This window comes from Sycon ciliatum, chromosome 8, assembly GCF_964019385.1.
Source record: "Sycon ciliatum chromosome 8, ocSycCili1.1, whole genome shotgun sequence".
NCBI classification, from domain to species: domain Eukaryota; kingdom Metazoa; phylum Porifera; class Calcarea; order Leucosolenida; family Sycettidae; genus Sycon; species Sycon ciliatum.
In genome coordinates, this window is record NC_088650.1 from 28326808 (window position 1) to 28352049 (window position 25242).

General features: G+C 47.7%; 1 protein-coding gene across 4 annotated transcripts in view; it reads left to right on the forward strand.

The window, feature by feature from the left end:
• Positions 1-25192, forward strand: part of LOC135822592 (mucin-17-like) — a 25942-nt gene extending 750 nt beyond the window's left edge. The window contains exons 1-9 of one of the 4 annotated variants that reach the window (XM_065335395.1): positions 9164-9448; positions 10012-10194; positions 12515-12632; positions 12810-12942; positions 13673-13811; positions 15138-15326; positions 16670-17269; positions 22286-22468; positions 23575-25192. In XM_065335395.1, coding sequence (XP_065191467.1) covers positions 9385-9448; positions 10012-10194; positions 12515-12632; positions 12810-12942; positions 13673-13811; positions 15138-15326; positions 16670-17269; positions 22286-22468; positions 23575-24593 — 2628 coding nt within the window. In that variant the 5' untranslated portion in view covers positions 9164-9384 and the 3' untranslated portion in view covers positions 24594-25192. Of the gene's footprint in view, positions 1-9163; positions 9449-10011; positions 10195-12514; positions 12633-12809; positions 12943-13672; positions 13812-15137; positions 15327-16669; positions 17270-18028; positions 18443-19291; positions 20283-22285; positions 22469-23574 lie in introns of those variants that run through there. The other 3 variants (XM_065335394.1, XM_065335397.1, XM_065335398.1) reach the window with 3 other exon arrangements.
• The last annotated feature ends 50 nt before the right edge of the window (positions 25193-25242 follow it).

Here is a 25242-nt window from a genome sequence, read left to right on the forward strand (position 1 = left end):
AGAGAGAGAGAGAGAGAGAGAGAGAGAGAGAGAGTACAACAAAGTGGATATGTAACCCGTGTGCCAAAGCATAATATGAGGATTTTGTGAGCATAATGCGAGAATCCATGAAAGCATAATTCCATGATTGCGCGAGCATAATCCGCCGGAGCCTACCTTGCAGACAAAGTAACTTAGTTGCTAAAGTAGCTTCTGTGTACTGTTCAGACTTCGTCAGCTTCCAAACCCACTGCACAGCTGATTCACGCTTTGGTGAGGATTCGTTCAATATGTGTGAACTCCGCACTACTGTGCACCATGCCAATCAATAGCCATGGTTAGCATTTTACCGTTCACGCTAACTTCGACCGTATGTCAGCCTGTACAGGTTTGTGTGTGTTTTCAAGTCACTGTTTAGCAGTAATTTTCCGTTTCTGACGGACTTGTGACGTAACCCTAGTTGGAATCTTACCGTTTCGTTCTCCCGCTATACAGAGCTTTCTATCGTCGAAACGGTACCAAACCGACGGTATTTTGGGTGTTGGGTACGAGTACCGTTGGATTTAGCGCAAACGGTGAAATGCTAACCATGTCTACACACACAAAAAACGGTACTGGCCGACCGTCGAATATAGCGTGAACGGAAAAATGCTAACCATGTCTAATAGTGGCATGCACGCACGCACACCCATCGCCTTTCTCTCCTCCTAGACTATACACCACGAGTTTGTCACATTCCAGTTCGTCTGCTGGTGTCAGTGCAGCAAGTAGTTATCAGTTACCGCAATGGAACCGGCCAATATCAGTTCTTCTCTTCCTATCCCTAGTATTATACGTGCTCGTGTGCGTGTGCGTGTTCACCTGTCTGGTTGTAGCTGTACAACTTGTAGTTAACATGGAGCCGAAGGAGACTGGCTCCGACTCTAGTGCAGCCGTTCAGACATCAGCTGCTAGTACCTCCAGTACCAGCAGCAACATTGGCACTGACGGCAGCGACAGCGGCCACACACCGCCACCTGCGAGGCCGCATTTTCGCCACAAGCAGGCCAGGCCCAAGACCAGCAGCTGGACCACCCTCAGCGCCATTAGCTCTTCATCGTTAAGCAGTGGCAGTAGCAGCAGCGGCAGCGCTAGTGATGCCAGTGGCAGCAGCAGCGCTAGTGATGCAAGTGGCAGCAGCGGCAGCGCTAGTGATGCCAGTGGCAGCAGCAGCAGCGCTAGTGATGCCAGCGGCAGCAGCAGCAGCAGCAGCAGCGCTAGTGATGCCAGTGGCAGCAGCAGCAGCGGCAGCGCTAGTGATGCCAGTGGCAGCAGCAGCAGCGCTAGTGATGTCAGCGGCAGCAGCAGCGCTAGTGATGCCAGCGGCAGCAGCAGCAGCGGCAGCGCTAGTGATACCAGTGGCAGCAGCAGCAGCGCTAGTGATGTCAGCGGCAGCAGCAGCAGCAGCAGCGCTAGTGATGCCAGTGGCAGCAGCAGCGCTAGTGATGCCAGTGGCAGCAGTAGTGGTAGCAGCGGTAGCAGCAGTAGTAGTGGCAGCAGCGACACCAGCAGCAGTGCCAGTAGTAGCTCGTCAGCCAGCGACACCAGCAGCAGTGCCAGTAGTAGCTCGCCAGCCAGCTCCTCTGAGGATGAGGCCGGAAAGGCGGCAGCATCCCTGAGTTCGGCTACTGCCAGCACAAGCACATTTGGTAGCAGTAGCACCAGCGCCAGCATGTCTACATCCGACACACTTCAGACCAGAAGTGTATCATCCAGCTCCAATACCGGCAATACCGGCATGTCATACACTTCAAAAAAACGTCACAGGACTGAGACGTCGTCCATTCGAAGCACCTTTGAGTTATCTGCTACCGACGATGCTCCGGCGGCAGCGGCAAAGCGTGTCCGCATGGCACCCACCGTATCACCAGTAACAGCAGCGGCGGCAGTGGTGGCATCGGCGGCGGCAGCATTGGCGGCGGCGGAAGCATTGTTGGTGGCGGAAGAATTGGTGGCGGCGGAAGCATTGGTGCCGGCGGAAGCATTGGCGGCGGCGGAAGCATCGGCGGCGGAAGCATCGTCGGCGGCCTGGGGTGACCAGGCCATGGATTGCACGCCAGTACGGTGCCAGACCGGGCGCAAACGCCGCAGTCGGTTGGGCGACACGGTGCTGGAGAAGTTGCTGAATTCTGATAGCAATGGCAATGATGGGGATGATGAAAATGAAGATGAGGATGATGAAAATGACGAGGAAGAGGAGCAGAATGGGGAGGGTAGTGATTCAACATCTGCTTCATCATGCGATGCCGACTCTGAGATGTAGCTACTCGACAGTCTATAGACACTGCTCCAGTGGACAGTAATGATCTGCCACTGGTGTGTGTGTGTGTGTGTGTGTGTGTGTGTGTGTGTGTGTGTGTGCGTGTGCGTGCGTGTGTGTATATGTGTGTGTTTGTGCATGTGTGTTGCAGGCATGTTAGTGTTGATAGCTGCACAAACGCCTGCCATGCACCCTGGTCGTCTTGTCACCGGTCACACAATGTAAATCTAGAAACCAAATCTTGCTGCAACTGGCACCTGCGGGTGCGCTCTGTAAATTCAAGGCTATCAATTTACCCACCAGTGAGCCATTTTGGTGCAGTCCTGGACCGCATGCAGTCACATGCTATGACCGAGAGTTCAGGGAAGGACGCGCCCGAGGAAATACAGGACAGCGATGCATTGCTACGTTTCTTGGCTAGTCGGCGGGCGATTCGGAAGGAGTTGGAATGCCAGCAGTGTGAATGCTCTGCAAACCTGCAGCAAAATTAATCCAGCTGCGTCGGCAGCTATCGCTGGGAGTCGCCTGAGTACAGGTGTTGGTGGTCCGTGTGAACTGGATCAAGCCTTTTGAAGAATTCAAGAAGTGCCATGGAGATTGTGTCCAGTTTCTACTCCCTCCTTGGTTTGCCAACGCCGCTAAAAAACTAGTTCGTCTCGACACTAGAGGTCATCCGATATACGAGACTTTCTAAAGTGGGTGCTGGCAACGAGCTGTAACTGGCTAGAAAGGGGTTAACGACTTGGTGATGCTTATCCAATGTTTGTGGATATTTGCGTGCCGGATGAGCCCGGATCTGCGATCTGTATAGCCGTCGAGGGAACTACTCGATTGGCAGTGGCACAGGCAGCACATTCAGTGGCCTCTTTGCACAAGTTTTTGGGGAAAATGGTCTGCCCCAGGAGCCGAGATATTTTCAAACATTCCTCCATCGCCAGTTCTCTCATCAGAAGCCCTACACGTGCCTATGTACGTGTGAATGTGGGGAACCAACCTTCAATATCAGCAAAGTTCAAAGAACACTTTGATGCCATTGCCAGTTTTGTCGACGACCTTTACGAAACCCACACACAAGACTTCTAGAATTGAAAACAAAAGGACTGGACTTTGGTGATTCCGCTAAAGTTCAGTCGTTGGAACAGTGCTTCACAAAATTTGCAAACAAGAGCCCTATCAGCTATAGCCTAGGCCTACTGAATGCTTCCTCAGCTGTGTGCGTGACAAAGCCCCATACCCAACCTAACCGGTAACTGGTGAATTGGTTTAGTTGAAAATGTCAGATGTTTTTTATCGTGTATCCATGCACCTAGTTACCCATATTGTACACAAAAAAACGCTGGCAATCGTTTCGATCACTTGTCTTTCTTTGTGTGGGATTAGCATCCTTCCCTCATTGTTGATGACCTGAGGTGTAACATGGTCATAAACGTTTAGCTCGCACTAACAGCTACATGTACATAATATACACACGACATAAACTAAAGTGCTGTACTTTCGTTTCACTACAGTTTTGTTTTGTTGAGTTTTGTTTGTGATTGACCCGTGTATTGTTAACCGGCTTTGTCTCCATGGATGCTGTAATATTGGCTCGTCTTCAGCTTGAAACACACACTCCTCTCCTTCTCCTTTCTTCGTTATGCGAATGATTTCATCGAAATAATGGGGACAAGTCTGAGGGCCGCAGATGCTAAGCGAAGTCCTGTCCGCTGAGCAGCCAATCAGCTGGCTCCATTCCATGGCAACGGGTCATGTGACGTGGGAGATTCTTCTTCCAGAGATCTCTTAGTCTTACTCTTCCGATGATGGTCTCGCCAGTCAGCGTGGTCAGTGTAGTGGTTCAACAAGCACGCCAGCAGGCGTGAGGCCAAAAACATACTCGAACTTGGGACTTCCGTGTGGCGTGCTGCTTGCTCTTGCCTCTTGGATTAAGATCCAGCCACACCAGGATACGATCCTCGCCATGAATTCTGACATGTTCTCGGCTGAACACATTTACTTCACACGAGGGAACCTTGAAATTCCAGGCTTTCACGGCACCCTGCTTCACACGTCCCTGCGTGCAGACTACATGACTGATAGACTGCCAGCTAGGTCGCCTCTTGTACGGGGGAAAACAACACAATGAATGCAATGCTCGAAAATGTAATGAAAGCAAAATACACAATGCAACCTGAATTGGTCACGGTGAAACTCGATATAATACAATGTAGACCACAAGAAAAATGTGGGCACAAGTTTTGCGATCGAGTCCACCAACTAAACCAGATTTTGAACGGTCAGACGTGCACAATCTAGCACAAAACTGACAAGGAGTACTGAGACATTCCACGGCATGAAAAAGTCATATAATTATATATATATTTTCACCTCTGATAATATTGAGCCTCCCAAATTAGTTGGGTGGTTGTTGCTTTGCGTTTTCGAATTGTGGTTTGACCGTTCTGTCTGGTCTTGCCGTCCCGTTATTGTAGCAAGCAAGCCTACCATGACGCCTTGGAATCATGTGTAGCTTGTGCTCGGCTCGGTGGCGCTTACCTTCTCCCCTTTTGGAATTATCACTAATATCCATGAACCTTCCAAGTTGGAAGGCCGTTGGTTAGGGCTGTCCAGCCGTGCTCAAGCTGACTTTCATGCCGTGGTATGTCTCTGTACTCCTTGTCAGTTTTGTGCTAGATTGTGCACGTCTGACTGTTCAAAATTCTGGTTTAGTTGGTGGACTCGATCGCATATTATTATTATTAGACACAATCTCATAGCACGTGACAAGCATAGCTAATGCAGGGACAGAATCCCCTGAGACAAGGGCGTTGAGCCAGCCACGGCAATAGTAAGCTAGGAAAACAAAGCAAATATGAATTAAAGCAGAAAATGAATGGAAAATTACAAAGAAAAACGATTAACGGAAGTGAGCACTATCAAAATTCGTGCATCACCCAGATATTCGAGAACGTTCTTCGATGATAATTATTGCGTCTAGTTCAGTTGTGATAGTAGATCTTTAAACTGACCAATAGAAGAACAAGTTTTCAGACCGTATGGTAATGATAACCAATGAGAGTAGCCGGAAAACAAAGGGGACTTTAGATACTGGGCTGACTTAACAAGAAGCAGGATGAGCGCGTTACGGGTTGAGCTTGTCGAAAACCAATTGTACTTCATCATGTGTGAAGGGGTTTTATGAAGAAATATTTTATGAACCAGTGTACAGAGATGGTGCTTATGACGAACGGAGAGAGGAGAAGTGTGTGCAAGTCGATAAAGGGCATCCGAAGGAAAACATCGATCCTTGTTGTAAAGAATTTTAAGTATAAATCTATGGTGGACTTCTAATTGGCTCAGAGTTGTGTCAGAAAGGCCACACCAAGCGGTATCGCAATAGTCGAATATAGGGAGAATATAGCACTGATAAAAATAATAGTTTACACTGGATGGGCAAATGAGTGCAATGTGGTTGTAGTACCCCTAATGCTGAACTGGTTCGCTTGCATACACAGTTGACATGTGCAGCCCAAGAGAGTTTGCAGTCAAACATCACACCTAGATGTTTGTGCTGACACGGACACGGATAGGCATAGTCGAGTCAGGGAAGTATAATGGTTGATCAGGAGAGGATGAAGAAATATACATGGCTTCTGTCTTGTCTAAATTGGGCTGGAGTTTCCACGTTTGCATCCACATGACAGTGCTGTTGATGCGATGCTGCATGGTAAGGAGTAATTGTGCAGGGGAGGAATCAGAACAGATAAGGCCAGTGTCATCCGCATACAAACTAACATCGGGGACAACTGAAGGTAGGTCATTAACGTAAAGCAAGAATAACAAAGGACCCAGAATGGAACCTTGGGGCATAACTTGTGCCCACATTTTTTCATGTAACAATATTTTCCTTAGCTCCCCATCTGAGTTTGTAGAACACAAGAACTGAGCAACGAACGCAAGTGGGCAATTTGGATGATGAGAACTAACAATTCCGGAGTCACACAGTAGAATACCTCTGCAACAAAACAAACAAAGGACGCAAAAAATGATAGCCCAACATCATCATAAAGATTGTCAGAACCTTCCTTCTATCATTGCCAGCAGATGCAAAGCGTTTATGGGCTTTTAATATTATGCCGATCTCTTGCTCCTCTGATGCACATAACTGCCACTTAAAGCAGGGCAAAGGACAGGCGACACCTAACATAATGCCATCACTTGACTATACGGCTTACCATCACGCTGCGCCAACATTCCACATAGCCGCTTAAGGAACCGCACACACTCTGGGGACGCACAGCCGGCCGAGGTGGAAACAAGTGGAGTGAAGTGTCCACGGTCGACATGTACAATCCGCTCGTTGTACTGCAGTTTCTTCTGCCTCTCATGCTGGAGTAACAAGTCAGTGATGGGCTTCTTGGCATAAGAAGCCGCATCCGAGTGAAATAGTCGAACATCTAGGAAGGTGTTCTGTGCCTGAGTCTAGAACCCACGTCCGATCGGGCATCACTGGCAGTGTTGGTGCTGGCTGCTGTGAATATCTCCTCTTCTATCGGAGCCAGGAAAGGCTCAACTGCAACATCAGCGCACACCTCCGTTATCAGGTCGTCAATCCAGTCCCGCACTTCATTGTCCGGCATTGTCGGAAAGCCTCCGGTTGGACAGCACATCGCGCTGGCTGCGGTGAAATCAGCTCCACATGCACACCTTAATGGGACGTCAGCCAAAGGCCATCCGTATCTCAGCGCAGCTGCATCCCTGAAATCACCCTTGCACAGGCTATAACCATGCTCACGCAATGGCAGAGTGTTCAGCCAGCTTGAAACACCCTTGCCAGAAAGGTGTTCCAATTGTCAAGCCGCGGGTGGAGCAAGGGTCTCCCTCACCTGGAAAGACTGCATATCGTCCTTTTTGATACGCACAGATGCAGCAGCAGGGGCTAGGGGAACCTCACCACCATGCCATAAGGCCGTTGCGTGTGCATTTTGCCTTCTTGATCTTTTTTTATTCCATGGCTCTGCTTTCGCCCGTTTTGCCGAGTCAATAATAGTATAATACAGTCCAGGGAGATTGATCCATTAGGCATTAGATGAGTAGTTCTAGTTCAAGATAGCATCCACCTGCTCAGCTGTGATGACTCGGGAGGTCTCTAGAGCACCACTGGCCATTCGCACCAGCGACGGTATGACCAAACCACCTAACCAGGTCGGAAGCTGCATGATAGACAATTCTTTCAGCATCCGAAAATGCCTCTCTACCCGTGATGTGATGGAGAGTAGCCATGGTAACAGTGTATTGTAGATGACTTCATCCTAGCTCAGTCACCGGGAATTTGCACGGTACAAAACAGACACCTGTACATCCATCTCCCCCGGAGACCATGCATGTGTTAGCGCCGCATAGGCTGCATATGGCTCCGTCTCGGCCATATCCGATAGCTTCTTCACCTCGGCGGCCCTCTAAGAGACTCGCTGTCGCACACGGTCGGCCACCGCCGCCCCCCCCCCCCAAACTCACCAACAAAATGAACCCAAGTAAGTACTTGGCTGCACCTGTGACAATACGTATGCCAGTACTGTATCTGCGAACATACGAGACGCTTCCTCCTCGTTTTCGGGCTTGACAAGGAGAAGAGTCTTGTCAGGATTGGTGTTGTAGCCATACTGCTTGCCCTGGACTTGAATGTCGTCCCACCACCTACTGTAACGCGTGGAAACCAACTGCCCTGCCGCGCCAGAATCATCCGCATACCATATCTGCCGTACTGACATGTCGGTGTGGGTAACCTGCAGGGGCTTTACCAAAGGCAGAGTTGCAAGAGAATAACACACCATGCCGGGCAAGGGGTCGCCCTGTGTCGTTCCCTCATCCGAAGACATTTCACCGCCGCCAGAAACAAACAGTCTAGCAGGAGAATTGTAGGAATTTGTTAAAATTTTCGCAAGGGGCGGACACAAGCACATTGTAGTGAATATTGTGTAATGCCTATTCAAACAATTAGAAGTATTGCGCGCACCAACTAAAAGAATCGCATCTGTGCATTGATCGTCATAAAGCTACTGCAGAGCATGTACAGCCGCCTCTATGCCCGCAGGAAGACCCGAGCATTTCTGAATGAAACCGCACACTTCCTGAACTTCGTGGCTTGCAACTCTCAAAACCGCCTTTGTGACGATGCGGCGCAACACCTCACCCGCTCCAACTGGCCGTAGAGATCTACGCCCGGCATCTCTTGTCAAGGGTCACAAGGCGGCAAGCCAGGAATGCGGAAAGCTCCTCCGTTCGCACCCCACGCAGGAAACCACATCACCGAGTCTGCGCACTTTTTCTCGGTGCACAAGGTCGAGACGATTGAGTCTTGAGATGTGCGAGTCCCCGAACCGTGTCGCATGTGAATCATGTGATTGTGAGATCTTCGCACGATGCCAATACAGACTAGCTAGGCGTGATTAGTACTATTGCCAGTATTGGAACTGTATTGGCTTCAGTCGAAAGTGGCGGACCCGCTCGCCTCACATTCTTCACGCATAATCTCGCGACCCACTTGACTGGCTAGATTTACCAGTGATCATGGTAGTAATCATGGTAATTGGTATCAGCCTAGCAGGGGATACCTGGGGCAAACAGCACAGGCCACAGCTTACGACGGACAGCGCCCATGGCCCAGGACATGACCGGAAATAGAAGTTCGCAGGAATATATGCCACATTTCACTCGCACCGGTCTACCATCGCCTTCACTCAGTCTGCACTATTTAGTACCTGCACGATCCGAACAGCGATTTCCGACCAGCTATTTCCGATCAGCTATTTCCCTTGCTGAAAAAGGTGTTGACCGGTCACAAACCAACGTGCTTGCACCAAAATGAATCTCATGATTTCTGTTATCAACCTAGCTACCTTGTTGCTTGGGCTTAGTTTGGATGTCACCGTCAGCGAGTGGTTACGTTTCCATGCCTCGCGGAGCCTGTCGCCGGAAGGTCATTCGACAATAGTTCACACCAAATGCTAGATTTGAGCTAAATGATTGGTCAAACTCGAAATTGTGTAACCTGAGTCCTTCCACCACCACAAAGCACCTACCTGGTCATCTTCAGTCAACTTAGTAGTATAAATATTTCAGTCACTATGGAGAGTGCGTGGATTCTAATCACGGCACTTTGCATCGCTGCAGCTCCCGAAAATGGTGACGGTAAGAAATTTGTAGTGAATTTATTTTCTTGACACGACCATGCAAGTCGCTCTGCTGCAAACTGTCCGAATTGAATTCCACAATTATAACAATGATAAGGATGTTCATCATGAGCGATGGATACGTGCATACAGGCTTGAAAACTCGATACTGCTTTACTAGTCCAGTGCCTGAAGGAGCATTTAGTGTTCCACTGTAGCTTATATCCTGGCAGAGCAATGGAAAACAACAACAAACATTTACATTTGGAGCCATACAATTCATTGCTGTTGTCACCATTTCCTGCTTCATTACCATCTATCAGGCGGAGTAAGGTTATGTCAGGGTGACCGGCAGCTAGCCGCAGTGCATTATCCGCGCAGCATATGCTAGCTCTAACGCGAACACCTTTCCTGGGAATATGCATGCAGCCGATTTTCCGCTGTGTTCCATCGTAGAGACTCCGATTTAATTCTGCTGTGTGTGTGTGTGTGTGTGTGTGTGTGTGTGTGTGTGTGTGTGTGCATGCGCACGTGTGTGTGTGTGTCCTCATGTCGTGCTCGCCTACGCCCTTGTTTGCGCAGGTGCTTGCGGCCCGCCGCCTCAAATCGCCAACGCAGCCACAACCATCGACCAGGGTCGGGAAGAGGGCGACAAAGTGTTCTACGTGTGCAGTCCTCATCCGTTGTATGAGCGACAGAGTACGGTGAACAACGTTCAGTGCACAGCGAACGGAACGTGGAGTCTACCGTATCCAACATGCAAGTGTGAGTACTGAATACAGTACAAATTTTTGTTTAACTACTTTCGCTATATTCGTTAGGGGCACGAAATATCTATTTTACCAAACTAGAGTCTTTTTTCTGAACGTTCACGGTGACAGACCTCGACAAAGAACGAAATTTAGTACGTAACAAGCCTGCTGGTGGAGTGATCTAACGAAAGATTTCGTGAACGAAAATTTGTACTTATACAGTACAGGCAAACTTTCGTCTTGGTGGCTTGGCGCCACATTAATTCTTTCTTCAGTTGGAAATCTCCGTTCACCACCCGGCAAACCCTTTGGTGAGGTTTGTGTTTTGGGGGGGGGGGGGGGAGTGGTTGTCTGTGTATGCATGGCTTTATGCTTTGAAGTATTGCAAATCTCTGTATTTTCTCCTTGGAGGTATTCCAAGTACCGGTAAGGGCAATAATCAAACTACATGTGGTTGTGCACTGAGTATCAGTAATACCAGTTTAGTACACATACACGAATGAAGCCTGGTACTCTCATGCCCCACTTGAAGCAGTCCACAAGTGCATGGCCTAGAGTGCCTGCATGCCTGCAAGGCTGTGCATGCACTGGCTGAACTTACGCAGGAAGTGGTCATTATTATTATTATTATTATTTGACAGTCCTGAGAGCCCTTCTATGATGGGTGCCTAATCAATCAGCCAATGGCTTGATGATCAATAGGGAGTAAAGGTGTGACTGGCTGCGCTTGATGGTCGCAACAAAATCAAAGTAGCTTCAGGGGATGGAGGTACTAGGGTGAAGAAGAGATTTCTCTATTTTGGACAGTTTCCTCTGTAGTGCAATCTGTGGCAAACCTTGCTCATCTGCGCACGACAGTGCTTCCAAGCACACAATGTGCAACTGTTGTATTTGATTTTCTTCACCTGCTCCCAGCCCCGTGCCGTCTCCACACTCAGACAATGGAGGACGCGTTAACTACATTTGAAAAACTGTATTTGTGACAAGACGACGACGGAAACACTACTAGACCTGACGAACTTAAGACGAAGACTGCTTTTCACACCACAGCAACTGTTCTCTGGCTAGTCTTCTGTGCTAGCTCTGGGAGTAGTTCTGTCAAACCAGAACGGATCACGAAAGATATTTTATTTCATTATTTTCTGGGAAAGATGCAAGATGCACTTATGGTTGATAAATATGGTGATAAACACACAGCTGGCAATATGGCGGTGGTAGGCGAGTGGACCAGGCCAACCACCAAAGTCAGTTGTCAACGACCGAATGTCCCAATTGTTGAGTCCATAGCAAGAGGTCCACTAAAGAACACTGATCAGGGAAGTTTTTTTGGAATTAAAGTAATAATCGAGCACTGTTATGTACTCAGCATCCAGAATAAAACCAGTGTCCAGTGGCAAGGCTTAGTGGAGCACTGTGGTCTCACACATACGTGTACACCTACTGATAACGTTTGACTTCATGTTGATTAATACTAGCGTTATGCTCGGCTTGCCAAAATATTGAACATAAATACATTTAGGTGTCTCCTTTCGTCCGCTGATTGTAATCTATCACTCACGTTGTCTCTCTTAATGTCTCTTTCTCTGTCTCCCTGTGTCTCTCTTTGTCTCTCTGTCTCGCCCTGTCTCTCTGTCTGTCTGTCTGTCTCTCTCTCTCTCTCTCTTTCTTTCTTTCTCTCTCCCTCTCTCTCTCCCTCTTTCTCTCTCTCTCTCTCTCTCTCTCTCTCTCTCTCTCTCTCTCTCTCTCGACTCTTTCTCTCTCTCTCTCTCTCTCTTTCTCTCTCCCTCTCTCTCTCTCTCTCTCTCTCTCTCTCTCTCTCTCTCTCTCTCTCTCTCTCTCTCTCTCTCTCTCTCTCCTTCTCTCTCTCGACTCTTTCTCTCTCTCTCTCTCTCTCCCTCGACTCTTTCTCTCTCTCTCTCTCTCTCTCTCTCTCTCTCTCTCTCTTTCTTTCTTTCTCTGTCCCTCTGTCTCTCTCTGTCTCTCTCTCTGTCTCTCTCTCTCTCTGTCTCTCTCTCTCTCTCTCTCTCTCTCTCTCTCTCTCTCTCTCTCTCTCTCTCTCTCTCTCTCTCTCTCTCTCTCTCTCTCTCTCTCTCTCTCTCTCTCTCTCTCTCTGTCTCTCTCCCTCTCTCTCTCTCTCTCTCTCTCTCTCTCTCTCTCTCTCTCTCTCTCTCTCTCTCTCTCTCTCTCTCTCTCTCTCTCTCTCTCTCTCTCTCTCTCTCTCTGTGTGTGTGTGTCTCTCTCTCTCTCTCTCTGTCTCTCTCTGTGTCTCTCTGTCTCTCTCTCTCTCTGTCTCTGTCTCTCTCTCCATCTGTGATATGTGTACTCACATGTAGTGACTACATACCGGGAGTGCAATGGCCGACAGTGGAGGCTCTACAACACAATTCCTGTGACCTTCGCCACTGCCAGAGAGCAATGCGCTTTGGACGGGGGTTATCTCTCTTCAGTCAGGTGTGTGGTGTCTCTTGCATGTGCCCTGCATAGTATCTTTGGCTAACATCAGTTACATGTCAGTACAGGCTATACCAACCCAACATTAACCTACTAGTACTGTATTGTGATGATATGTAGCGAGTATATGTATGTTGGTAATGCTGCATGTTGCTGCGCATCTCAACCTGCTCACAGGTCCGACAATGACAGACAGTGTGCGCGCTCAGCTATCCCTCAAGACATACACAACGCCTCTCACCAGTACTGGATAGGCCTGGAGGACCTGGATCAAGATGGTAGCTACACCTGGCTCAGCGATAATACAACGGTAAGAGGAAGGGAACACTGAGTGTGTGGGTCAGTATTACAAAATACGGTAAACTTTGTGAATAAAAACCTCAGATATGACAGCCACTGCATGGCTAATAACGAGGCTATATTCAGATCAAGTTACGACTTGACAGCATACTTCTAACCCCACGCTTATGGTTGTGGTGGTGGCATCACGGACATGCGCTGGAACTGCGTTAATGGCACTTCAGTGACACCGCAGTATGATGTGCCAACAAGGAACGTAAAAATCAGTACTCTGCAGCCCGGCAAAGTACTCTTTATCCAATGCACTCTATATCTAAGGTCAAATAACTGGACAAGAGTACGCTCAAGAAAGTACATTATGTCCAGTGCAAAAAATATGGTTTATCTAATGTAAAAAGAAAAGTACATGTATGATAGATCCAGGGTACTTTGTACTGAGGTGTTACTGTATAAGATAATGTGCTGTGTCTGCTAAAACATGTCTTAGGGTGAAAAAAAGTATCCCGGAAAAATATCACTTTGCTCGCCAGCTGTTTGAACTAGACAGTCGAATAAGTGTGAGAACGAAGTTCCGACAAGATGCTCACGCCACCGGTTGATACATGAAGCACAGCGTGAACGTGCCCGACAGAAACAATTCTTCATTCCGTCATGTCTCAAAAGAATTACGAAATCTCAAAGACATGTTTTAGCTGACTGCAGCCCGTATAATATGCTGTGCCTGATACTGTTGCCTTCAGGAGCCCAGTGACTCTGACAACTGGAATCCGCTGCAGACGATAGTGAGCAGCCAGTGCGCCTACTACCGGGTCAACCAGGGCAATCGCTTGTCGTTTGACTGCAGCAACGACCGGTTTGGCTATCTCTGCACCAGGCCTAGTAAGCAGTGTGTGCAGTGGCTCTGCTTTAACCTTGAGCTCACTGCATCCTATCTAGTGTGTTCGCTTTTAAGCGAACACACTAGATAGGATGCAGTAAGCTCAAGGTTAAAAGCGGCCATCCGCCATTATCGATACTTCATGACACGAAAACAGTTTAGTTATGACCCTCCACCACTCACCCACCCCCATGAACGAAAAATATATTGACTTGACAGCTAGAATGGATTGATGTTTCAGCTATCAATATTCTTCATGACGAAAATCTCCTCGACACACTCACCCATAAACGAAACTTTTTTGTTTTGTGCAAAAGATTGATTATGACCCCTTAGTGTGGAGAAGCGTAATAAACAACTCATTAAACCAAAAATCCCAACTTTAGGTGCACGAACACTGTGTAAAACATTTTATACTCGCTCTGTGGATAGAGCTGCTTCGTCCTTGGTGGACACATCAGTGCAGCACAGAGAAAATGAGGCCAAACATTTTTGCACAAATATTTTGCTCATCCTGGATATCCAGGCCTAACATAGAGCAGTCCAGGGGTGCAGGCTGATTGGCTTATAGCCTGCCCAAAACCAGGTGATTAAGTAGCCAAACACTGCTACGTATGTTCTGCTGCAGGTGATACCAGGCATGTAGACTCTGGCCACACCATTAATGAATCACATAAATATTTCACTTGCTTTGGCTACTTTGAGTACACGGTTGTGGGAAAGAGATGCGATCACTTCATTCGCTAACGTTTCTGTGTTGTCCAGGACTGCTTCGTGACCATGTTGTAAAGCCTTTTGCGTCGGCGTTCTCCCGTAACAACTATCCTAGGGTGATCAACTTGTGCTTTTCTGTGTCCATCTACCTCTCCACTTCTCTAAGTACGAGTACTGTAAACCGCCCAATATTCGCGTCACTAAATTTTCGCGCTTTCTTAGAACCAGCGAGTTTGCGATGGCAAAAGTTCGCGACACGCTGGGACCACTTACATCCACCCACTGTTGAAGTTAGAATTCACGATGGTTAATATTCGCGTTACGCTCTTCTCGCGAAAATAGCGAACATTAATCCGTCGCGAATATTAGCCAGTTTACAGTATCGTATTTTCCGGGGGGGGGGGGGCAACACTAGAATGTAAGCCGCACCCAGGTTTTTTGCCCAAGAATACAGACATCTACCCTGTTTATCGCCAATAATTTCACCATCATACTATAAACCACATTGACTTTTTGGGGGGGGGGGGTTACTGGTGTTTAATGGGCGGCTTATACTCTGGAGAATGCAGCATATATTTTTTTCCTTTGTGGTTGTCTTCCTTTTCACATCACAGTTCCTCAGTTTTCACCCTGCGGTGGGTCGGAGTGGCGGTATTTCTCGTCGCAGTACACGTGGGACCACGCGCAGGCCGAGTGCGCGGAGCTCGGTGGCTACTCGGCGAACATACGCACGGAAACGGACCGCGAGTGCGGCCTTCAGTCCCTACCAGCGACCGTATCACAGTCCTCCAGTCTGATCATTGGTACGTTCTGTTGTTGTGTTTGACCTGCAAGCTACGCAGAAATCCCATTGTGGGACAAGACTAGGATTGGTTGCTGTACATTGGGCTTTCGCATGTATAATACAAATGATGGATCTTCAGTTGTCTTCAGTTGTCTGGCGCTAATCCTCGTGAAAGTGTCAGGAATACTGCTCTTTGTTGATGTTTTTGTTATGTTTCAGTCATCTCTTCACTTTCACCCTGTTTTTGACCGCTTCAGCTGAATTATATTAAAAATGTTATTCCACACGGATAGCGTGAGACTCTTGATCCATGCTGTTGCTTTAGCTGTATAAGGTGATGTATTTTGACATCTTTCCATTATTCCCTGTACTTACCCATGGTGAGAAGGGAGGAAAATGTTCGGTTACCAAATTGGCTTTAGTTGACTGTGTGGATTGCGTCGATGCTGACACTTCTTTCGAAATTGGATACGCCTCCTATTTTTCGTTAAATGATGAATCGTTAACATTATGGCATTGGGCGCACATCATGGCACATTTTCGTATACTACACAGCAGTGCACAGACTTGCAACCATCCAGCATGTTATTGATAGCATCCCTTTGACAATGGACATCACCAAGGGCTGCGGTGCTGTCTGTTGGGGCGCGTTCAGACTACCGATAAAAAGTGACCGATTGGGAAAGTCGCCAAGGTGATTTGATCACGTGACGTTACTGGCACGTTACCGGTGGGAAAGTTTTACTGCTGCGGCTGCTGCGGCAGTAAACTTTTACCGGCAGTAAAAAAGTGCTCAGGCTGCATGCACGCTGGGAAAAAAGGGAAAATCCCTTGTCAGTGCCGCGGTGAGAGCTGAAAACTTCACGGTAACGTTAGTTTGTTATCGGTAGTGTGAATGTCCTTCACGGTTTATCGGCATTCACGGTTTGACGGGGTTCACGGTAGTCTGAACGCGCCCTTATCTACAACCAGTGACACCGATTACTCCAGTCATGGAGCTCCAACGAGGCTGAGGCATTTTTCCGTCCTTCCAATCAACTGCTAGTGGCTAGCTGGGAGGCGGATTCCGGCTTAATTGTGTGAGGAGTCCCAGCGACCAGGTTGTGGAACTGTGCGTGGGAAATTCACCAAATTACTTCATAACTAACCCTAGTAGGGCAGCAGGGGAAGATCCCGTGTAGAGGGGGGGGGGGCAGGGCGTACTCGAGTCAGTCAGTGATGGTCAACATTTTTGTGCTGTTCCCAGTTCAAATTCCCGACTGGGTGCTACCCCTCTCTCTCCTGCTCTCTCTCTCTCTCTCTCTCTCTCTCTCTCTCTCTCTCTCTCTCTCTCTCTCTTTCTCTTTCTTTCTTTCTCTGCAGGTTTGTTTCGGAACACCACCAACAACTTCATACAGTGGATTAGCGACGGAGCCCTGCAGCCAGCTGACAGTCCGCTCTGGAGACCAGGTCAACCGTTTCCATCGCACTGCGGCATATGGACACCAAGTGTGGGCATCGGGCTGACAAACTGCCCTGGCTTTGCCCGACCCTACTTATGCCAGCGCAGTGCAACTAGCGTGACATCGCCATTGGCAGTGGTGAATGTAAGTACGGCTGCATCGAGTACAGCAGCTACATCACCAACGACTTCATCAATGCCAGATGATTCACCGGTGACATCAACAGTTCATACCTCAGCAGAGATGCAAACTACTGCTAACAGCAACCAGCAGCCCAGCACGGGTATGTCGGCAAGCACCCCTGTAGCCACGGATACCACTGAATCAAGCACAGCATCGTCCACAGGTGTCGTGCCAACTGCCGAGAGCACGTCCGGAGCGATGACAACACCGCAGGTGACCTCATCACCAATAACGTCATCACCAGTGACATCATCACCCGTGACATCATCACAAGCCACCCCGGGTACCCAGACCACTGATCATCAGACACCAACATCACAAAATCCCAGCACAGGCGGTAAGATTTGGATAGTTTTTGTTTTTAATGTATTTTTAGTTTGTTGCCTGAAAAGTACAATGTACAGCTCCGAAGAGGGGCGAACAGTGGCTTCCATCCAAGAATGACATCTTTGTTCTGCATGGTTCATTATTTTGAGGGAGAATGTGATGGGCAGCAATCTGTTCCCATCTCAATTCTGCAGATGTCCTTCTACGTGTACAGGTTTGCCCTTGTTCGGAGACAACTTGGGAGTTTTTCAACATTTTTGTCTTGTATCGAGTATTGTCTACTAACAGGATTTGCTTGAATATGTATCACTATTAAACACGTTTTGTCAGTGGATTTTGCATCGTTGTTCACTGCTGAGGTTTGTTTTGTGACCGTTGTCGTACTAGCGAGAGTAGACCTGTATCATGCTGTGGCATTATCACCGTCAATCAAGCAATGGTGCGGTGTGATCAGCAAGACTAAAGCAGGATTGAAAGACAAGGAGAATAGCTTGCCAAGCAACTGCACAAACAAAGCCAATCTTGACTAGCTTTCTAGATCGTGGTCACATTTTTAAAATTAATTCAACCTGAGGCAAACGTTTGTCATTCCAGACAAATAGCTCTATTTTGCGCGCTCGGTTTTCAAGTGTCGTTATTGTGCTGAGGTGCTATTTATGGCCTACCTCCTTCAGGATGTCGCATTGCTTTTGTCGCAATATAGGTAAAATCACTCCCTTTTTTAAGGAAGCTATTTTGCTACTTGGCCTTGTCCGTCTTCACTCCTCAGCGCCACCACCTTCCATTGTCCGCCTGTACCCGCCACCCGAGCAGTCAGCCACGTCACCAGTGCAGCGCTCGTACCTGATCGGATCTGGAGTCTTCCTCCTTTGCAGCTTCGAGTCGCCTCACTTTCTGAACATCGCCTGGAACACGACGGCGCCAGCTGGCATAATGCGACACGAGGTGCTGACAAACACGGATGCGCTGCGCGGCACCCGCTCAAGATGCAGCCTCGCAGCGTCGGGCAGTGGCGTTGTGGCAGAAGAATCAGCCACGCCGTACACGTTCAAGTCGCGTCTTCTCGTGGAGGGCATGACGGCGGAAATGGCCGGTCTCTATAGCTGCACTGCGAGAAATGAGTCCACCGCCATTCTGGACAGGATTGACTACTCACTAACCATAGCTGACAGCGTGACCAATGGTAAGCGATCTCGAGGAGCAGCACTCTTTCATTGTGCCTCATAGTATGGCAAAAACCTATCATTTCTCAAAATATGCTATTTACCCAGCATCCAGTCTCAAGTCTAGGTCTTTCACTTGTGCACAGATTTATTATTGGTTCACTGCAAAATGTACTTCTTTCACAATCAAGACATGATGGGTACACCTGAGCCACGTTGGGTTTATTGATTGGGGGGGGGGGGGGAGTGCCCAGAAAATTTGATGTGGAACAGATCGTTTCGTATCCTGGCCCACTATAGCTTGTGAAACCTTTCTTTGCACCCCCACCATGGTCCAAAAACAACTTGGGTCCAAAAAGAACTTCATGAAAGATTTTCCCGGAAAACAAGGGCATTCAGATAGACAACAGGGTTGAGTGGAATGTGAAATTATGTGATCTTGCTCCAACCCAAGCTGCCCGCTCCAGTCACTGTTGGGCAGGCTCTGGAGCAATGCATCCATGCTCGCACTCGGCATCGCTGGTAGAACTTGGAAATCGGGGATCGAAATAAATGTATCGTTTCGGGTTCTATAACCTCGTACTACCTCCCCAGATGCTATAACTCCCTGGCCACCTGCACCTTTGACAGATTGTCATTATAGGTGTGGATTATGTGCCTGCTGGGAATCTCTTGAATGGATTAGAAATTTCCATTTTTCAATAGCTGGCGCTTTTGGAGTGGAGCGCGCTTACAAATTCTCACGTAGTACTAATTGTAACATATTGCATGTGTTCCTGTGCGATCGAGCCTCTCTATTGCAAAGTCTGTAGTCTCTGCCCTCTGGTTACATAATGCTGTTGTATCTGTGACGCTCTATGTTTGTTCAGGTTGACATCTAGTTGTGCAATCATCTCACAGCCCTTGTCAAGCTGTCCAAGTGATCGTGATCCACTCGCACATACCTAGGCTAGGCGCAGTGCCAACTTATAGACGTCAAGGGCAGTTGAGGTTGCAACTCAGATTTCGTCCAGGGTACGTCTCATCCAAGGCTATCTGAATACCAGCAGCTCTCTTTCTCTGTCTCTGTCTCTGTCTTTCTTTGTCTGCCAAACTGCCTCCTGTCTGTCTCTCTCCCTCTTCTTCCCTGTCACCTCTCTCTATCTCTCTCGCGTACACTCTCTCTCTTTCTCTGAAGGACGTATTGGTAAACACCACATGCATTGACTGCATGAACCCAGGCATCACCAGTCTGCCGGCCCTAGGTATAGCCACTCAACCCAGGTTACAGTTATAGCTGCGGGCAATGCAATGCCACCCAGTATGCTAGCCAACTCCGCTGCCACGTCATTTAGTATCATACCCAGCTGACCACCTGTGGAAGAATTGCCAATTGTCTGCCATAACTGACTAATGCTAACTACTTGGTTTTGTTAAAATATTTTCATTGATGTCCATGAGACCTCTTCAACAATACGCTCCAATTCCAGCCTGAGTGTCAACATAATAAAAGGACTATCCAGTCCCCGATATGATTCTAACAAGGGATGCTTGTGCGTGCTCAGTCCACGAGACTCAATGATAATCTTAACAAGATCTATGTGCATGCTGCAACCATGTTTTGCCATAATTGTACTGATGCTCACTACTTCTCTATGAAACTAACACCAACTTTAAAACTATCATGCAAGCTGTGCATGCTGCCCTGCAATGGAGCAATGGATTTCTTATTCTCACTTTTGCCAGTGTCAAGTCTGGCAACTAATTAGCTGCAGCATTGTATCTTTTAAAATTTAACAACGACTAGAATATCATCGTACAATTGCCATACTCAAAGAAGATATTTACTGAGCATGTACTTCAAGTATTAACATGAATAAAACTGAGATTTGTGTACTTTATTCATGCAATGTAAAAAACGGTGGAGACGATGTGCAATAAAACGATGAAAATATGAAGAAATGGTGTAGGGAAAAAATATGGATTCAAACAAGTTTTCGTATAACACTCATCAGGAATCGTCGTTGTACTAAAGGACACTGAAACAAAAATTGAACTATTATAGAAAATCTAAGTTAGAGAAATAACACTAAGAGCAACAACAGTGAAATTTACAAGTGTGAATTTTAACAATCAAAGCGAGAACTGAACAAAGGAGAAAGGAAGGAAAGACAACGTGATAACACATAACAGCAGTACATTACACCTAGAACATTAACGGCCAAGCTTGGACGCACTAAACACGACACGTTACTTGAACAATTTCAACCCAATTATACTATCTTTCTGTACACACAAATTGTCGGTTCAGCTAGTTTTATTGATTGCGGTTATAAAATTGTTGTCTCCTCGCCGTGTGTTTAAATAAAACTGAGCTCACTTTTTAATAAAGCATAATAATCTCATTATAATATCATTACAACGAACGATGATAATAATCTTTGTCTTGTAGATTAATGCCTTGCAAGCCTGGTGATTGATTAAATTCCTTAATTCATATATGCCATGCAGCGCCGTTAATACCGATAGCACAATTCAGCCTCTACCCTAAGGTGTGTGGCGACAGTAAGAGTGCCATGGGCCCTGAGCAGCCTGAACCACATTGTAAAGATATGAATATGACGTGTGTATGACTCTACCGGGTGGCTCGGTTCGAGAGGTGCGGCAATAACCATGTGCATGTACAGTCCTTTTTTCTTTTCAATTTCCATCAATCACCACACCATAGCTTTGCTCTCCAGTCGACCTCGACAATGTTGCCACAGCGCAACACCAGCAATTATGGTGTGGTGGTTGATAACAATCTGTAGAGGGCCGAATGCTGCTGCGGCTTATTTATTTTATTTATTTATTTATCGTCTCCACTTCATGGCACATAATAGTACATTACCCATCCCTTCATGTACAGTCCTGGGCAGAGATATCCAGCCTCAGTTTTATATATTGGTGGCTACTCGGCCCTAGCACCACACACAACGCTCTGCATACTTGAGTGCAATGCTACTTTATTCACAAGGTCGGGTTTCTCTACCCAGAACTGTAGTAACAGACACATGCAGCTCTAGGTATAAGAATGCATCATACATGTACATAAGCTCGTGTGAAATATTCATGGAGTATAGAAGTAAAAAGCCAAAATTGGCCATTGTGACGTTGACAATCATGACACGCATGATACAGATTCACAATACCGGCCACCTTCCTCAACCGGGCGCAGGCTGCTGGCAGGTATGTGCAATCTTGAGATGTCTTCCTTTTTCAATACCCTAACCCTCATCGTAATGTTTTTAAGTCGGCGTAGAAGTGCAAGCTCCGGCGTGGGGAGCAAATGCTTTCCTATAAAATTGCCGCCCACGTCGCAACCACTAATCCACAATATTGTTGCTTGACGATTCTGCGATGCGGGTACTCTTCGATCCCGAGGTGCCTGGCTGAGCGAAGCTCTACTGTGCATCAAGATGCTTGTCGGCCATGCTGTATGTTGTATGATAATAGTCAGGAAACCCCCTTGACAGGCAAATAGCCTTTGGGGAATCCTTAAATAAATAAATACAAATACAATACACAAATAATAATATGACTGGATGACTACTGTGTATACCTGCCGCCAATGCACACTCGCACCGTCATGCCTAGTCGAATGCAACAGTCTAATTGGTACTTGTAGTTGTACTAGATCAGTCAGTCAGGGTGCTCTACAAGATATACGGTATTCAGGGGCCGATCTTTTACTACCATCTGTCTGAAATAAGCGCCTCATCATTTCAGGGCGTCTGTGCGGACATTTTTTTTCAAATTGACTGAAATTTTAGGCCCCACAATCTCCCGAGCACCCCGGGCAGTATTGCCGAAATACGGAATGCATGTTTGTTGTTTTGCTGCAGGGCCACACGTTTCTGTTACTGGACATCAAGGACTTGGTAGTGGAACAACTGGAGCTGCCGCAGCATCCAACGCTGAACCTGACAGAATCTGGAGCATAGCTGTGATCTGTGTCTGCTCAGTCACACTAGGCGCTCTACTGCTTGCTCTGGCGTGCACCCTTTGGAAACGATCACGGCGCAAGTGTGAGTCAAGCACACGCAGGCACACGCATGCACCTGTACACACACACACAAACATACATACCCCCCCCCCCCACACACACACACACACGCCGCATGCATGCCCACACAAACTGCTACCAGGTCACAAAATGGCCAACCAGTATTTCCTCTTTTCAAAATACTCGTGGTACATGAAAGTTTTTAAAATGGGGTTGCAGTTTACACTCCAGTGCGGCTTATGCTCCGGAAAATATGGACAATACGGCATTAAATACCGTATTTTCCGGAGTATAAGCCGCACTGGAGTGTAAACCGCAACGCCACTTTTTTGCCACGAAATACAGACATCTACCATATTCATAACCATCAATTTGATCATCGGGGCATACTAGTAAGCCGCACCTATTTTTTGTTGGGTGAATTTTGAGTGTTCAAAGTGCGACTTATACTCCGGAAAATACGGTGCTATCCCCATTTCTGGCGAAACCCTATTACAAAGGAGAGCCACAAGCATGCGTAGGTGAATGCAATGATGTGTGTTTCAGCTATACCGCTCGTGTGTGCACCTGGCATTTGGATACTTGGGCAACATGAAACATGACTACATGTTCATCAAGTGAATGGTTTCATGCCACCGCACATACAGCATCATGTGAGGGCCTTACAAGTAGTTGAACTTGATTGCCAACAAAAATAAGAACTTACCCCAGGGTGACCAGTGTTACGTAACTAACCGTATACTTGTCATTATCCAAGTCTGAGCGACTGAAAAAGGAGAAAGTCTGAAGAAAAAATGACGATCACCACCAGGACTTGAACCAGGGACTCCGCTGTAGCCCAGTGATGCTGCAACTACTGAGCTATGGTGCAGCATATTAGATTCCTCTTCTTTTATAATTTTTTTTCTGTGGCTTATTCTCCACAGCTGTAGGAGCATATGTTTGGGTATGTATGGTTTGTGCTGCTGTGAAGCAAGTGAAAAAGAAACGATCGGCTTTTGATTGGCTGTACGCGTTTGACGCCACGCTGAAACGGAGTGATTTCCTAGCAACTACCGTCAACCAATATTCACTGCGTTCATTATTTGCTTTCCTGTTACGCGTGATTGTATCCCTGTGTGTTTTCAGCTACAGGTAAAAGGCCGGAGAAGTGGCATCACTCGCCACACAGCCAGCCTCCAAACAGCTTGCAGCTCAACCCATTGTACAACCGTAAGAGTGATAGCACAGCACAGCACGGACCGAAACACCTCTTGGTGGACGCAGCAGCATGCAGCTCTCCTCTGAGCCCGCAGAGCAACACCACATTCAGTGTGTCCTCGTCATCTACCCTTCTTTCCCCCATGGAATCAACAGGCGCGAAACCGAAGCCCCGTGTCAGCCGCCGACCCGATTGGACATTGACTTCGTCGAGTAGCTCTGCTGGATCTTCACGGCATAGCCCGGAATCTCCGCGTGCAGAGCTTGGACCAGCAGGTGCTCCGCGGAGTTTTGCTCAAGCCAACCAAGCCTTCCCCAGCCCTCCTGCCTGTAGTACAAGTACATTCATATTCCCTGTGCAAACGAGCATGGACACGCGAGAAAGCGCCATCGCCAGCAATGCTGTCATCTACGCGAATGCGCAAGTTGATGGGAGCACGGACGTTGCTGCACTTGGAGCAGATCCAAGTTGCGTAACGCCGAGAAGTAGTCCCGGGGAAGAGCTAGAAACAAACACAAACTTTCATGAAGTTGTTTCCGTAGCTGCAGAGTCCTCTCGGCCCAACGGACAGTCCGAGCTCGTAACCTCTAGACTGCAGAACAATTCCAGTGCCAACATGCTGCTGCAGAACGCTACCACCTCCACCACCACCGGGTTGGCTATTGGAAAAGCTGGCACGTTGGAGAATCTAGTTGTCCACCATGATAGCAGTCTGTGTGGGGCAGACATGAATGTACTGCCAGCAGCCGCGGATGAGTGTGGCATGGGAACAGCGCAGATACCGCAGCAGGTCAGCGATCAGTATCCGATGTCCGATGGTACGTATCGCCAGGATGTCCTTGCTCTTCGGGAGGATGCTGCACCGACCACCGGCGCACCGTTACCTGTGCCGGCTACCCAGCAATCCCAGCGGCATGCGAACGCCATGTACATTCAGGTCAGCTAAGTACACACATACCGACGTTTGTAGTGCTTTTAATCTCTTGTACTTCTGTTTGTCATCCCCTCTTCATTCACTTTTCTACAGTGGTGCCATTGTCATTACAAAGGCGCTACTATGTACTACGTACAGCCTCCTTTGCCACCTGCATGGAAATCGGTTGCATACTGCATTAACCCAAAATGCACGCAGCACACGAAATATTGTACAGTGAGCCAATGTAACGAGAGAGCTTGGAAGGTCAGGGCCCTACGCTATGCATTTTTGCCTAGGTAGCTGCTCATCATGCATGTTATTCTTACTGATGGAATTTTTTTCCATTAATTGGCTACATCAAACTTTCTCTTTGCATTCGAGGGTAAAACGACGCCGTCTACCACCTTGATGACCTAGGCAAAAAAAGCATAGAGATGTTATAAATGTCTCCTATTTTTTCTCAAGACGTAACCTGGGATTCGAACCCGCACTATCGTCCTGCATGCATCCCCCGATACACTTCGCGTACATACTCATTCTTCCAAGTTGCTTCAAGTTATGATCTTGCATTTGAAAGCCCTATTTAAATATTGTGGCGATGGCCATGCCAGCTGTCTTTGATGGTACGGCACGGGATAGTGCCAGGCATGCCGACGGCACAAACAAACAGACGCACATC